The sequence below is a fragment of the Phodopus roborovskii genome, unplaced genomic scaffold (assembly GCF_943737965.1).
Source record: "Phodopus roborovskii unplaced genomic scaffold, PHOROB, whole genome shotgun sequence".
Classification (NCBI taxonomy): Eukaryota; Metazoa; Chordata; class Mammalia; order Rodentia; family Cricetidae; genus Phodopus; species Phodopus roborovskii.
The window spans coordinates 20160061-20177005 of record NW_026125052.1 but is presented as its reverse complement, the minus strand read 5'-3'; the positions used below and the strand labels follow the sequence as shown (position 1 = coordinate 20177005).

Here is a 16945-nt window from a genome sequence, read left to right as displayed (position 1 = left end):
GCCAGCGGCGAGGGGCTCGCGTCCTCCTCCGGGTTGGGACGATGTGATGCCTCCCGGAGAGAAGGGAAGAGGCAGGCCCCGCGGAGGGAGGGCCGAGGGAGGAGCGCTGAACCCAGGAGGAGGGTTTGAGGGGCAGAGGGGAAGGGAAGCGGGCAGCGTGGGAGGGGAAGGAGGAGGTTCGGGGACGCGGGACTGGGGACCCGACCGCAGGGATCGTGCTTCAGGAGGGAGAGTAGGGGATGGCAGGACTGGAGGGTCAGCGCGGGCCACAAGGATCGTCCCCAGCGTGCGCTCTTTTATCTTCCTCCACTATGCTTAATTCTTTCCCGCCTCGTCTTCCCTCTCTCTTCAGCCCGGGCCTGGAGCCCCAGACGCTGCGTCACAACTTCTCCTGCTGGCGCGGGCAGCGAAGCAACTGCAAAACTTTCCGCAGAACTTCACCGCGTGGCGAGACCTGGGCTGCTCCGAGGCCTGGCCAGCCGAGGACCGGGGCGCGCGACTGACTCAGGTGGCCAGACCTGGGCCGCCAGCACCCTCTCCATCTTGCCTCTTCTGCCTGTATTTAGCCACTAACCCCAGCTATTTTCTTTCCTAGGAGGACCCCCTCCCCTAGTCTGGTGGGGAAGAGGAGGAGCCCAGAACTCCGCCACCCGCGCAGAGATTGGGGGAGGGGAGGGCTCCTATTCTTTGTGAGCAGTGCAGACAATTCTTAATCATCTTGTTTCAGCATGTGAGTGACTCCTGTGTCAGTGTCCCTGGCACAAAGTGTGTACACTTGAGTTAATTGGGGCCCCGCATCCGAAGACCTGGGACTAAAACAGTCCATTGGATGTCTTAGAAGACCTACATCATTCCCACCAGCTGGAGTGCTGGCCGGTAGCAAAGAACAAAACGGAAATTTCATGAAGTTACAATCCAGTTACTTAGTATTTTGCAACAGGTCAGATGACAGCACAGAGCACTGGACTGAGTGTCTGGATTTTGAAAGGCAGCCCAAACCTATCCGATTTCCCAAACAGCTTTGGAAGAGTTGCTTGGGGGAAGCGTTAAGACAGCACGAAGAAGCCTCACCTTCTCCCATCACAAGTGATCAAAACACTGTAGAGCTGTAATATGTTTTGTTTCCTGAACTCTCCACTGTGGGGCTTTTTTGGAAATAATAAATGTGACTTTTTATGACTCCTTTCCCTATCTCTGCAATAAGACTCTCCTTGATCCTTCCAAATTCTGGCAGCTGAGATTCTAGGCTCAATATAGCACGCTGGTTTCAGGGCCCCAAAAGGAGCACCTACAGGCCCCCGGAGAGTTCCACTAGCCACACAGCCCTGACAGTCAGCCAAGTGCAAGCAAAGCCTCTACTCCACTGCTGGGAATTACTCATGGCCTCGCTGCCTGTTGGGGTCTGCTTTCTCGGTTTGTCATGTCTTGGGGGTTCCTATACATTCCTGGCCACGCTCGGGCTGCCTTCTTTTGACACCTTCCCTCCTTACAAGTCTTGTCATCTTTGAGGCTTTTGAGACTCTGCCAGCTATGTCTAAGCTGCATCTCCCTAACTGAACAGCCAAAACACAGGATGCTTCTGGAGTTGAATTGGATCCCTCCTCCACCAGCCAGAGGAAGTTTTGGTATTGCTCAGCTGGCAGAGCAAACCAACACCCTGCAACAGGGCCCCAGATCTTAGCACAACTGACTCCATGATGGAATACCATTCGGGCTGTAAAACTCAGCATGTAGACAGCAACACCTGCCAAAAAATGAAAACAAAAACCTAATCCATCAAAGTCCACAGTTCTGGAAAAGTCTCTAAATGTACTAACCTTGCTTTTTGGCTTCTGCACTTCTGCATCTGGCTAACAGTTCTTGTTAACTGAAGTATGTCAACCCAGGTCATGGTTTTTGTGCTTAAATGCACACCCAGAGAAAGGCTCAGGGCTATAATGGGATCCCAAATGCCCAGTGTAGTCACCGGCTGGCTAATAAAGACTTTCTATTGGTTTACATCCATGTCCGAGCAGTCTTTTCTGGCGAATACTCCACAACAGTCTGCTATCATCAGTGTGACATGGTTTTATTGAATTGCCAGCCCAGGACCCACTGTGTGTATACATGAGAGCCATCATTAGTCCTCTGCTGTCCCTTCACCAAGCATTACCCTGTGCCAGCTGCTGGGAAAACAAAGGTATGCTCACAGAGTTGCAGTCTTGCTTCATTTGATGGAAAAAAACAAACTTTTCACCACATTCCAGGCTGAGAAGTGTGCTGGGGGGAGAAGCCAGAAAGTACATCATGCTAGCACAGTCTTGCTGAAGGCTCCCGGGCCTGTTCTAATCAGGGTTGGTCACTATATGCTGCTAACAGGCCATATCTGCTGTGTCTGTGACTACATCTGGTTTAGATCCTGAGTAGAAAGTGGGGTAAACTGGACAACTGTCCTGCAATGATTTCTGGTCCAGTTCTCCACAGCTTAATGCTCCCACAGCTTGCTGGATGGTGGTGGCATACGACTTTAATCCCAGCACTTGGGAGGCAGAGGCCTCTGTGAGTTCAAGGCCAGCCTGATCTACAGAGTGAGTACTAGGACAGGCTCTAAAGCATACAGAGAAATCCTGTTTTGGAAAACAAAACAACAACAAGAAAAACATATGAAGCCAGCTGTAGTGGTATATAGTTATAACTCCAGCACCTGGAAGGGTGAGGTAGGAAGACCACTTAGAGTTCAAGGCCATCCTGGACTACATAGTTTCAGGACACCTGAGCCATAGTATGAAACCTTGACTCAAAACAAAACACCAACCCAGGGTCTGGAACTCATCTTAGGTTGAGAGAAGGTCTCACACACCTTTAACTCTCATGCTTTTATAGCAATATAAACTGTAGCATATAGAAGTCTGAAACCTGGTACATACAGTAGCAAACAACATAAAACTGTCCTCTGACCTCCTCATGCATGCTAGGTATAGCACGATTTAGCAGTCACACACAAAACAAAAGGATCATGCTTGGCTGTCAACAGAACATAGTCACAGGCTGTCAGAAGGGCTGGGTGTCATGGGTACCATGAGGGCTGAGATTTGAAGCACTCAGCACTCTGACTTCTGTCTTCTTATAAAAACTTGCCAGGGCCTGTGCCGTGGCTGACTCACTACGTGGTGGTGGGACAGTTCCTAATTGACAGCCTGTTACATGCCAGGTAACTGGCTAAATGCTGGACACCTAGTGGGTCTCCTTCTGTGTCTGGGGACATGATGCTAAGATAGTGCTTGCTATAGTGAAATGGGAACTGAGGATTGGCTCTTCAGACTCTGACAATGCCCTTCAAATGTTGACTCATTCAGTCATAATGGGCATGGCAGGGATGGCTTCAATTGAGTAGTGTGGTGGAAGGGGCCCGAACTCTGGAGTCAGGGATAGGAGTAAGAGTCCAGGTTCCTCCACTCACCAGCTGTGTGACCTTTAGCAGTTCTGCTCTCTCTGAGCTCACAATGACTGGTAAAAGGGGCCATGATTCCCATCAGCATTAAGACTTAAAACACATTTCAGAGATGTCATGGCCCTGACTCTATGGAGCCGTTCAGGAAAAAGAATCTTCTCCCTATTGGTCTTTGTTGTTTAGACATCAGGGGGTGTCCCTTACACATCGCCCTTCACCTTGCCTGCCTTGTTCCCTCTCAGTAGCCGTGAGATCTGTTCAGGCCGGAATAATCATAATTGAGACACTGGGTCCCACAAGAGGAAAACACCATCTCCCCTTGTCATCAGAAGCTTTCCAGGTTTAACTATGTGCAAAAATGGCATTCTGGAGTGTGAACAAGTCCCGATAGAAGTGTCTTGATGTATCTGGCTAATAAATGCATGTCCTTAAGCAGACTACCACATGAAGGTCGGTGCAAAAGCCTGGATATGGGTGTCAAAAGTGAGTTGAGTTTTGTCCCCACCCCACCCCCCACTGCCCTTCACTTAGCCTCATGTCCTTGAACAGTCACTGCCCCTCTCTGAGCCTCAGGACTCTAAGATAAACATACTGGTGCCTTTACTCACTGTATGTAATGGGTGTCTGTGTTCTCTTTCAGCCACTTCTATAGTCAGTGATGCCCAGGGAAGCAGGACCACCTAGCAGGCCAGACCCATAGCAAAGCTTGGGAAAAGAGGAGAGACTGTGAGGATATAACGGGGTGTGGGGTGCTTGGGGGGAGGGGCTTGTAAGATCTTGCTGGCTCTTGCTCCAAGCGGCTAGAAGTGTCAGTTCAAAGAGGCACACAGGACTGTCCTACTCCACACCCTCTCCAGCTCAGACTGACCTGGGTGGGCTCCACCTGGCCGATACAGAAATCTCCCCAAAGGCTACTCAGGCAGACTTCTTCCGCAGCACTGAGAGTGTCCAGAGGGAGTGTGCTAAAGGAAAAAAGGAAGACTACGGTGCAAAGACAGCCCCAAAATGTCCAAATTTGGCTCCAGGCTGTGCGATTTTAGGGAGTTTATCAATTAATCCAAGAAACCCTCTCTTCCCTGCCCCATTACTGGGGAGCACTGCGGCATCTGTCATCTCTGTCCCATCATGGCCACCTGAGAATTCTGTCCACTGTCCCCTAGGTCCTTCCCTTCTCTCTGGTTCAGCCTTAAGTCTGTGTTCATGTTCCTTTGACTGCCAACCTGCCTTTTAGCTCCCAGAGGATAAGAGATGGCTTCAGTCCCTTCCAAGATACAAGAGGTGCAGACTTCCTGCCCAAGTCTAGAGTCCAAACTTGGACTCCCAGGAGTTTGGGACACAAGCTCCTACTTAGAGAAGCCACAGGAATGTTGCAGTCGCTGTCAGCAGAGCCCTGGAATAGGCTCAGAGGATACAGACTCAGGACTGGGAACTTAAGGGCACAACTTCATATGCTCACTTCTCTTTGCTCCGCTTAGGGTTGGTTCACCAGGATCCAGACCCAAGCCGGAGCTGGAGGTAGCGGGGTGGTAGAGGCTTTGGTGAGGAAGCAGTCAGTGGAAGGGATCCAAGGAGTGAACTGAACAATAAGCCACAGCTAGGGGGACAGAGTCTCCAGGACTTTGTCATCAGCTGGTGCATGGCTGTCACCTGGGTGCTATCCAAGTACCCCTCCCCAACCTAGAGTACAGTGCCTCTGCCCTGAGGACAGGCTGAAAAAGGTGTCCACTTCACCTCTGGAGCGTCTCTCCTCTGGTCCACGCCTGTAGTAATCTCGGAAGACTGAGACAAGAAATCTGCTATGACTTCCAGGCTAGCCCAGTCTATAACAGTGGCCCAGAAGCAAAAGATCAAAATACTGAACTGCCCCCCCCCCCCAATCCACCCTTGGCCTTTGGTGGAGTAGAGCCCTAGAGGAGCCAAGTGTCTGTGTCCAGCTGGTCCACAGTCTCCACTCCAGGCACAAGAGCTTGGCCAGCCCTCCCCCTGTCTCCAGCATAGCAGAAAGCCGTAGAATGGGCACCTGGGAGTTCTGTTATGTTTCCCAGACGTTTACTGAGTACGGTGTACTGAGTACTATTCTGTGGAATGTGGACTGGGCTGAGATGGTAGGCTGTGGGTTGCCATCCATGACTTTTTTTTCTTTTAAGATTTTTATTTTTGAACAGATGTGGTAGTGTACACCTTTAATCCCAGCACTTGGGAGGTAGAGGCAGATGGATTGAGTTTGAGGCCAGCCTGGTCTACAGAGCAAGTTCCAGGACAGCCAGGACTGTTACACAGAGAAACCCTCTCTTGAAAAAAACAAGAAAGAAAACAAGATTTTTAATTTTAGCTGGATGTAGTGGTGTACACAAGACCTATGATTCAGGAGGCAGAGGCAGGCAGATCACTGTGAGTTCAAGGCCAGCCTGGTCTACACAGCAAATGCTAGAACAGAAAAGCTATATAGTGAGACCCTGTCTCAAACAAAACAAGAAATAGTGACAACAATTTTTACTGTGTACTAGTGTTTTGCCTGTATGTATGCCTGTGCATGTGTGTCTGGTACTGGAGGCCAGAAGGGAGTGTCAGTAACCTGGTCCTGAAGTTGCTTGGGTTCTATGAGAGAGCAGTCTGTGCTCTGATCTTCCAGTGGCAAGACCTTACCCTGGGGAATTGGCTCAGTGACAGAGACAATGACTAGCCATGCCTGTTGTTGAAAACAACTCCCTGCCACCTTCAAAGCAGAATCGATCCCATTTATCCATTTGAGAGTTTCTAGAAGTGGGACAGGAAGAAATAAGCCTTCTAAATCTGTGAGTCTGTGTTTATGTGTGAGGGTGAACATAAGTGCACGTATGCAGCCCTGTGTGTGGAAGCCAGGTGAACATCAAGGGTCTTCTTCAGTTGCTCTCTACCTTGTTAATTTATTTTGAGGCAGAACCTTGCTATGTAGCCCTGGCTTGCCTGGAACTCATTACAGACCAGGCTAGCCTTGAACTCAGAGATCCACATGTCTCTGGTTTCCAAGTGCTGGGATTACAGGTGTGCATCACTGTGTGTGTGTTGGGGATTCTAAACTCAGCTCCTCATGTTTGCCTCACAAGCACTTTACCAACCAAGGCAGCTCCCTAGGCCCTGTGGCTTCCTGATTTATAAGCAAGATAACAAAATCAAACTAGGAGTGAAGGACGCTTGTAATCCCCGTACTTTGGAAGCTGAAGGAGGACTGAGTTCCAGGCCAACCTAAGCTACTACACAATGAACTTCAGGATAGCCTAGACTGTATTGGAAGAACCCATCTTTAAAAAATAGAAAAAAAAATACAAAAATATAAGTGTGCATGTATAAACATGTATGTGTGTGTATATATATACATATATATACATATATATGTGTTTATATATATTATGAAGAATACACATATATCAAAGACGACAGGACTAGATAGATAGAGGGAACCCTGATGATGTTCTGTGAAGTCCTGGCTCCATTCTCTGCTGGTCCCTACAGGCCAGGACTGCAGAAGCAGGGCTGCTCCCATGTAGATTCCTGAGCACTACTAGTCAATAGGGGCAGGATTTGAGCAAAAGAAGCCGGGTTTAGGACTAGCCTAGATTAAGACAAACATATGCCTCTGTCTGTTTGGAAGCCCAAGTGTCATCTTTGCCCACAGCCACCTTTGCACAAACATGGCACTCAGTGAACTCAGCTCACTGAAGTTCAACCTGCAGCCCCTTCCCCAGTTACTACAGCTCTATCTACTGCTTGTCACCAAATGGCTCCGGCTTCGGTGTTTTAGTCTCCAACAGCACTAAGGCCCCTTCCCTTCTATATGGTCCCCCTTCCCTTCCTCCCCCATGCAGTCTCCAGGGGAAGAAAGATTGAGGCTAGAAGACCTGAGGTTAACAGTCTTCTAAATGAACACTTAACTACCACACCCAGGAGCCTGACCCAGAGCCAGATGGGCGGGGCTGAGTTACAAGCTGGCCAGCCAGCCCACTGCTCTCTGACCCTTCTCACCATGGGGTCTCCCGCCCAGAACCTTATACATACTTACATCCCTGGCAGACAGTCTGTCTAAGGCCCCTGATGGGCTCAGCCTGCACAAAAGCACCCTTGTATCCCCCCCACCTGGCCCCAGACTTGCCTGTTTCCCCAGCCTCTGGCAGGTTCCCTCAATCCTCAGGCCTCTCCCCCTTTAATCCTCCTCACCCCTCCAAAGAGCTCATCTGTGCTCACCCTGATCCAGACCTCTGTAGCCCTGGATCCATCATGTATGGGGAAACCCCGATGAACTAACTCAAAAGATACCCTATGGCTTTGGTGTTTGAAGGGTCCAAGGTGAGCAGCTTTGCCCAAGAGCACTGCTATGATGCCTGCAGGGCGGTATGTCTAGGATATATTTTCAGCTCCCCATAATGACACAGTGTGTAACAACAGTCCAGAGGTCCTGAGATTTAGTTAGACTTTGGCCATGACCCATCCCTGTCTCCTGTAAGTGGTATGACAAGTTGCAAATCTTTTTCCAGGTTCTAGCTTCAGGTGGTTTTTCTTTCCAAGTGTTAAGATTCCCTGGGAAGCTGATTTCTTGGGGGTCTGTTGCTAAATAGTCCCATAATCAAATGGAGGACAGATGTCTTTTAATACAACGTCACACTTGCCAGGCAGGCTAGTTACTAGCCCTGCTAAGAGGTCTCACAGTCACCCTCTCCAATGACCCTGCCAGAGGCACTACAGGTCAGGCAGGCAGGCAGGCAGGAGGGTAGAAATGGCACCCTACCAGGCTCATCCTGCCCAGGGCATTTAACTGCCCACAGCCATGTTCTCAAATGAGCCCCTGTATCAGTGCCACTTAGAAGTAACACGGACATTTAAGCCTCTTCCTCCAGTTTTTGATAGTGTGGGATGGGGGCCTGAGATAAACACATCTAACAAACTCCCAGTGTCACTGATGGTCTCAGACTCAGCCAGAAGCCATCAGCTCCACTGACCAACAACAAATGGCCAAAGGCTCTCCTGCCAATGTAGCAACAAGGTTCTAAACTTGAAACCAGTGAACTTGTAGATACCAAACTCAGTTCCTGTTACAGGGTCTCTTGCCACCTTAAATATTTCTTATGGCACACCTGTGTGTCAGGCCCTTTATCTAGCTTCTATCTAATTTATCTCCACAGTGCAAGATACCCCTGAAGCTCGCAAAGATGGGATCTGAACTTGGTCTAACTTTAAAGCCTGGGTGATTCTGTTTGAAGAACTATTAAGAAGAGGAACAGGAAGAAGAGGAGGAGACATTTGGGCTGTCAGAATGATTCATTATGGGAGGAAGGAGTTACAGAAGGAAAAAATCCTGAAGTGTGGCCAAGTTACACATTACCTTCTTAGAGGCACACCCCAGTGCTCGCTTTAGCTTTGGGCCCTAGGTAACTGTTTAAAGACTGCTATTTTCTTTTTCTTCTTCTTCTTTTTTTTTTTTTTTTTTTTTTTTTTTTGTTTGTTTTTGTTTTTTGAGACAGGGTTTCTCTTTGTAGCTTTGGAGTCTGTCCTGGAACTGGCTATGCAGACCAGGCTGACCTTGAACTCACAGAGATCCAACTGCCTCTGCCTCCCAAGTGCTGGGATTAATGGTGTGTGCATGGCCTAGCCATAAATTAGTACTTTTTGGGCCACTGTATGCAGGAGAGTCCAACCATGGGCCACACGTGTCTTGGGAGAGTCATGAATGCAGCCCAGTGTATTTGTAGATGACAATCACATCTCAATGTTAAATAGATGGTATACTGGGTAGAGTCAATCAAGACTGTGGAAATAAAGGACTAAAGCTCGGGGAAAGTGAAACCTCTCTTACATCAGACAGCCACACTTTACCGGCTCCTTCAAAGACAGGTCAGTGTGTGTTCTCTGTGGCAGCTCCAGGCAGTGGAAAGATGCCTTGTGTGCCCAGATTCGAGCCCGGCCAGCCAGGATCCACACTGAATCACAGCATGAAAGGAGGGTAACCTTCTTTAGGATAAGGGAGAAAAGGCAGAGCATGAAGCAAGCCCTGCCACGTGCTGATAAGGAAGAGAAACTGGGCAGGAAGGAAGTGAGGGAAGGCCGAAAGACGCAGCATCTTTCCCCACAGAGTCAAAATTTAAAAGCTTGTAGGGTCCCAAATTAAGGGTAAAAGGTACAAACTGAGTTCCTTTTAGCTAGATTAACATTGTTTCTGCTTTACCCGGTCTCCATGTGTGTGGGCACCATCCTATCACCGCTGAGTTTGATCAGCACTGTGCCATCTGCTTGAAGGCAGTCATGGGGGTGGGGTGGAGGCTAGGAGGAAAAATATGTAAGGCCAGGGAAGGGGTACATGCAAAATATGTCTTTAAAAAAAAAAAATAAAATAAAAACTGGTTGTTTTAAAAGCTAGAGCACCAAAGCGTCAGAAGCTAACTTTTTCTTCAGAATGCCGTGAGATAAGACCTACCTACAAATTCCCTTTGGCTTGGAATGCTCTGCCTTCCTATGAAATCACTTGATACTGAGGAAAAGTGGGGCAGGACTACAAAATACACAGGGTCTTAGAAATGTGCTCTCAGTGGCACATTTTTTTTTATAAGTACAGGGCACTAGAGTCACGAATTGCTTAACAGCTCTCTGCCCTTCCCGAATCCCTGCCCCCACTCTGAACTCTACAGAAATCTTTAAGGATCTCTGGCTGGCCCTCTTGCCACATGTCAGTAACATTCCAAGCTGGCTACCACATGTGCAAGTCCTGGCCTCTAGCCCTCTCCTGCAGAGTGCTCTGCTGTTCCAAGGGCACAATGGGGCCAGACGGCTCCCATTTCAGCTCCATCTTCAGCTGATCACACATCTCAGAAATAAGACAAAACAAAACAAAACCACTCAAACACTGCTTCAGAAGAAAATTCATACCTGAAATACCTATATTCCTTGAGATTTTTTTTTTTTTAATTCCACTCGATGAATCTACCAAAGTGAGTTAGAAGAGCATACATTCTCACAGACACACACGCCAGTTCAAATGCCTGGGAGAGGTTGTTTTCCCCAAAGATCTGAGAGGAGACAGCTCACATGCTGATCAAGTTAATAGCATGGTTAACAAGAAATGTAGACCATCCTATGAGTACAGACTGTGGGCAGAAATGCCCTCCACCCCCCCCCCCAGCCTTCTGTCTACCTCTAAAAGCAGTTTTGATAGTTACTACATTCAAGAGAATCCAGGAGGACTGCATGGACAGATGAACCTTTATTTAAAAAAATAGCACTTCAAATAAATTAAAAGGGACAACCGTCAAGTGTTCAAATTGTGAAGAAATATCTGAAAACCTCGAGAGCCTCCAGCTGCAGTCTTCTAACCTCATTCTTTGTCCGATGGCAAAGCCCAGGCATCTCAGAACTCCCACTCCATCTCTCCCTGCGAGGTGAGGGAGACAATCGCCAGCAGGAGACCGGACGGCAGGAGCTGCATCTGACTGGAATGAACATTGCCACGTACTTGCTAATACGGGTTTCACTTTATGACCAAATGTAATCTTTCAAAAATAAAAAAGGGGCCAGGGAAGCTGCATGTTTTTAAAAACTGAAATTATTTCGGGATAGAACACTAACTCTAGTGCCTTTAACGGGCGATAGCAACTTTTTTCCTCCGAAGTCAAACACCATCCCCAGCTGAGCCTCTGTGCTACAAGCTTTTCAGGAGATGGTACCTAAACTTTATTAAAAGAAAAGAGCAAGTTTAAATATAGACACTGGACTAGCCCAGTCTGTATTTTCAAGTCCACATTCTTCATCTGAAGCACTGCATCAGGGAACCCCCTGAGTCTGCATGTTTTCAAGTTCACAGTACATGGAACCAGTTTTTTCTTTTTAATTTTTTCCTCACTCAGAGCAGCCACACACAGTGACCGTTGACTCCAGACCCCGGGCGGGGCCTTCTCCTATAAGGCCTGGCCAGAGCTGCCCAAGGCTTCTCCTCAATGAGAATCGATGCTGTCATGCTCTATGGATGGGAAAAAGCAAGAAAAGAAAAGCACCTGGTACAGGTTTCATGAGATCCATTCGGATTCACTGTGTTCCAAACCCACTGCTGATGCCATGTGTCCACTCTGTGCTGAACAGTCTGTGGCCTTGGAGTTGGTCTCAATTCGAAGAACTATTATTGGACGCCCCAGATGTTGATGCAATAGCAGCTCCAGCAGGGCTACTTGTAGAGACTGACTTTCGGATGTGAGGCAACAGGTAGGGGTCACAGGCCAGCTGCTGGACATCAATACGGTCCTCCTTTCGGTAGGCCAAGCATCGCCGGATAAATGCCTGTAAGAGGATGTTCCATATGAAAGACTGAAGGAGATAATCCTGGTACAGCAGTGGGAACATGAGGGACCCAAACCACTGCTAGACAGAACAAAGGTCCCCCCAACCCCCCTCCCCCCCAAAAGGTTTATAGCATTCCCAAATCCATCAGACACAGCAGACAAGGGCCAACACTAGTACTGAGGTCTGCAGAGTATTACAGACATGATTTGACTTCAAATGTACTAACAATACAGAAGGTCTCTTCCCACCCAGTCAGAAGGTAGGGTAGTCATGTTAATGTAACTCTTATCAAAAGACTTTTAAGTCTTTTCTGTCTTGCTAATTTTTTTTTTGACCTGAGAATTCAAGTTATTCAAATTTTATAATGCAAATTATCTAAATGTATCAACTTGTTTTTCTTGTACCCCATGCTGGTCTCAAATTCAGTATGTAGCCAAGGATGACCCTGAACTTATGATCCTCCTGCCTCCACATCTAGAGTGCTGGGGTTGATTACACATGTGCACTCAACCACATTTGCTTTATGCAGTGTTAGGGATAGAACCCAGGGCTTTGTGCCTCTGCCTCCTAAGTGCTAGGATTAAAGACATGTGCCATCATCACCCTGCCCCACAGTTCTTGAATGATAATTTGTCCCCATCCTGCTGTTTACTAACGGCTTAATTTCCTATTAAACAATTCAGTTACTACCACCCAAAGAAATGACATGGGAAGCCAGCCATTTCTGCTGGCCAATGAATCAAACTTACCTTTGCTTCAGGTGTGACTACTGGCTTTGGCGGGAACTGTACTTCAGTAGCTTTAAGAATAGTATTCTCTTGTAGAATATCTTGCTGGGACTGGTTATGGCCAAAAGGCTGTCATATAAAAACAAAATAAACAAAGGTTGACCTCTGGCTACATAATTCAGTACCACAGGAGAGTTTCCAAACTCTGGGGGGGTGTCCTCCTTTAATTCTCAACTTTGACCTTAATGGGGAGGGCCAAAGCTTAAAGACTAGGTCAAGGCAGAGCAGGAAACTAGGAGGAGGTTCTCTTATCTCTATCTTTGTTTACATCAAAGAAAGACTCGGAACAGAAATTAGCAGTGTCTTGTGCTCTGAGTCACATATCTACGTGCCACTAGCTAACCCAGGATGTGCACAAAAAAACAAAAAACAACAACAACAACAACAAAAAAAAAAAACAGATGGAAAAATAAATCAAGAAGGCTGGAGAGATGGCTCAGCAACTGAGAGCACTGGCTGTTCTTGCAGGACTGGGGTTTTATTCCCAGCAACCACATGGAGGTTCACAACCATCTGTAACTCCAGCTTCAGGGGATCTAATGCCCTCTTCTGAACTCAGAAAGTATATATACATAGATGCAGGAAAAAATACTCATATACATATAAAATAAATGAATCTTTAAAAAAAAAAAAAAAGAAAGAAAGAAAATTAGCCTGGTGGTGGTGGCATACGCCTTTGATCCTAGCACTTGGGAGGCAGAGGCAGGTGGATCTCGGTGAATTCGAGGCCAGCCTGGTCTACAAGCTACACAAAGAAACACTGGAGAGAGAAAGAGAGAGAGAGAGAGAGAGACAGAGACAGAGACAGACAGACAGACAGACAGACAGACAGACAGACAGAGACAAACAGAGAAACCTAAAACACCTAACAAACAAAAAAAAGTGCTGGGACCACTTAGGGCTTTTAACTTCAAGTTGCGTTTCCTAATAACTCCCCCCACCCCCAGACAGGATTTCTCTGGCTTTTTGGAAGCTGTCCTGTAACTAGCTCTTGTAGACCAGGTTGGCCTTGAACTCAGAGATCTGCCTGCCTCTGCCTCCTGAGTGCTGGGATTAAAGGTATGCACCACCACCGCCTGGCCCTAGTAAACTTAAAAACAGGCTCAAACTTATTGTAATGTCTACATCATTAGCCAGAACTCAACACTATTAGACAGAACAAAATAATTAAGCTCCTCTAGTTCTGTATGATTTCCTTATCTTGGAGAGGCTGGATAAAAGAAGATGAAGAGGTTAAAGAGGAAGGAGTTGTCTTTGTTAAGAGTTTGGTCTGGGAGCTGCAAAACTCCCATCTGCTTTATGCCTATGTTCAGCCTAACTGAACATTGAAACATACTGAAGGCAAATAGGGGAATATTAATATACAAATGGACCCAAATAAATAAATAAATAATAAACAAACAAACACACACCAGTATAAAAGACATGCTGCTCACAAGGAAAAAACCGGCTATTGTTTGTTCTAATGATAAAACACCTCTATCAGAAACAGACAAGAAATACTGTTGGGGGGGTGTGGGAATAGAACTCAGGGCTTTGTAGGTGTGAGCTAAGTACTGTGCCTCAAAACTACAGCCTTGGTTATAGGTATGAATTATCACACGTGGCCAAGGGATACATCTGACAACACACAACACCTTCTCAGCACACATGTATAAAAAAAAGGGGGGGGGGCTGGCTTAGCACCTAAGAGCACTTGCTATTCTCATAGAGAACCCCAGTTTGGTTCCCAACATTGACGTCAATCAACTCAGAGCCTCTTGTAAATCTAGCACCAGGGTATCTGTGATAGTTAGTTCTGTGTCAACTTAACACAAGTTGGAGTCATCTGGGAACCTTAATTAAGAAACTGCCTCCATTAGAATGCCTGTAGGCAAGTCATTGAGCATTTTTTGACTCAAGATAGATGTGGAAAGGCCCAGCCCACTGTCAAGTGTCACCCTGAGCAGGTGGTCCTGGCTGATGTAAGCAACCAAGCCATGAAGAGCAAACCAGTACGCAGCACTCCTCCCTGGTCCCTGCCCTGACTTCTCTCAATGGTGGACTCTGATTTAGACACCTAAGACAAATAATTCCCCTGAGTTGTTTGTTGTTGTTGTTGTCTACCGTGGTGTTTATCACGGCAACAGAAAGCATCTAGGACAGTATCTGACACCCTCTTCCAGTCTTCACAGGCAAGCATGTGTACTCGTGTACTCAGAGACAACACATAAATAATACTGAAACAAGTCTTTGCCAGGTGTGGTGATTCACTGCTTTAACCTCAGTGCTCACTCAGGAAGCAGAGGTAGAATGATCTCTGAGTTTGAGGCCAGCTTGATCTAAACTTAGAGAGCTCCAAATCAGCCAGGCTACAATGTGAGATCCAGACTCAACAAAAGAAAATAAAACTAACAAAAAGGATGGGGCGTGGGGTGGGGGCTGAGGGGGATGGCTTAGCGGGTAAAGTGCTTACATAAAACACAAGGACTTGAGTTTGATTCCCAGCACCTACATAAAAAAGCTAGGTGTAGCAGCATGTACCTGTAATACCAACACAGAGGAGATTAAGACAGGAGAATGTAGGGACAAGCTGGCCAGGGTTCAGTAAGAACCTGTTGATGGGGGAATGTTCTTCTGTATGTATGTTTCTCTGCTTGACTGATGAATAAAACACTGTTTGGCCAATAGAGACAGAAAGATAAGTGGGTCTAGGAGGCGAGAATTCTGGGAAAGGTAGGCAGAGAGTGCCCGCCAGAAAGAGTTGTCATGTAGAGACCATGAAGATAGGATGCGCCAGGTGTTCTCTGGTAAGATAAAGCCATGTAGAAATTCATAGATTAGTAGTTATGGGTTAATAATTAAGACAGAGCTAGCCAATAAGAAGCCCTAGCCATCAGCCAACAGTTTAATAATTAAAGTAAGTCTTTGTGTGTTGGGGCTGAGAAGGGCAGCAGGACCTGGAGGGACAAGAAACAGCAGTAATACCATGACTCAAAAAATAAGATGGAGAATAACCAAGGATGTGCCTGAGGTGAACTTCTAGCTTTCACAGTGTACACAAAGCATGGTATATTTTTTACTAACTGCTTTATCCAAAGGGGTGATTTAAAAAAAAAAAAAAATCTAGGGAATCTTTTAAGTTTCAGATCTTATTAGTAGAACCTTGAGAATAGCTCTTGGGCAGATTGTTCACGTTACTAAATGACTTCAAGATAGATGTGATATAATCTCAGTATTCAAGGGGCCAAGGAAGGGGGAATGCCATGAGTCTGGAGTCAGCCTGGACTATATAGTAACAGGCCAACTACAGCTACAAAGCAAGACCTTTCCAAACAAAACAAAACAAAGCAAAGCAAAGCAAAAAACCAAACCACCCTGTTTTACATTCTGTTCACACACATATCAGAATCAAAACATCTTATATTTGAGAATAGCAACATGCATGTCTGATGGCATGGGAGAATTCAGTAGATGTCCTGTAGCATTTACTGAGAACTCTGTATTTTCTTTAAACCAGTACTTTCAGGATCCCAACGATTAACTGCAAAGAAGAAGAATTCACTGAGGTGGTGGACATGGTCCCAGGCTGCTGCATTGCCTTCCTCCTCACCTTTCTCCCGTAAAGACACTGGTAGAAGATCACACCCACTGACCAGACGTCAACTTTATTTGAGATCTTTGGTGGCTCTTTCCCAACCACAAAACACTCTGGTGGTAAATACCTAGGAGAAAACAGAAATAAAACCACTCAGAAAAATGAATATATAACTCTAAGTCATATACTGAAAGGCAAAATAAAGGACCTTGTTAAAAATAACTCTAAGTCATATACTGAAAGGCAAAATAAAGGACCTTGTTAAAAATATAACACTCAGCCAGGCATGGTGGTACACACCTTTAATTATGGCATAGGCAGATGCACAGACGGACTACCAGAACAGCTGGGGCTAAGGAAAGAGATATTGGCTCTCAAGGAAAAACAAAAGTGTGTGTGTGTGCGTATGTGTAAAATATGTACATATACACACATATATACCGAACACTCCAGTTTCAACCATCAGCTTAGAAATATATACAAGTAAACAGAAGGAACTTAAACTTATAGAGGTGGCAATATCTTCACAGCATTACAGTATTTTATTCTCAATTTATGGAGATATATTCTTTCTAGTTTCATTTAACTCATCCCCCAGCCTTCTTTCTTAGGCTTGTGCCAACTCGCAAGTGTCATTCATAATTTTTTTTTTTTTTGCAGTATATTGTTGTGAATGGTGACAACTGGGGATCACACCAACAGTCTCATGCATGGAATTATGTGTTCTACCATGGAGCTGTACCACTGTGCAGTGTCACCCTTCTGCCTCAGGCTTCTGAGGGCTGTAATTAAAGGAATGTACCACCATGCCCTTACTCGTGTATCTTGCATATGTCTGGGAGTTCATGTATG

General features: G+C 46.4%; 1 protein-coding gene across 8 annotated transcripts in view; it reads right to left on the bottom strand.

Moving 5' to 3' along the window:
* Positions 1–10639: 10639 nt before the first annotated feature.
* The window catches only part of Tlk2 (tousled like kinase 2), a 94028-nt gene continuing 87722 nt past the window's right edge, over positions 10640–16945 (bottom strand). For all 8 annotated transcript variants that reach the window (XM_051178898.1, XM_051178888.1, XM_051178909.1 and 5 more), the window contains 3 exons: positions 16109–16220; positions 12478–12585; positions 10640–11725 (listed from right to left, as the gene is read on the bottom strand). In XM_051178898.1, coding sequence (XP_051034855.1) covers positions 11552–11725; positions 12478–12585; positions 16109–16220 — 394 coding nt within the window. In that variant the 3' untranslated portion in view covers positions 10640–11551. The remainder of the gene's footprint in view (positions 11726–12477; positions 12586–16108; positions 16221–16945) is intronic.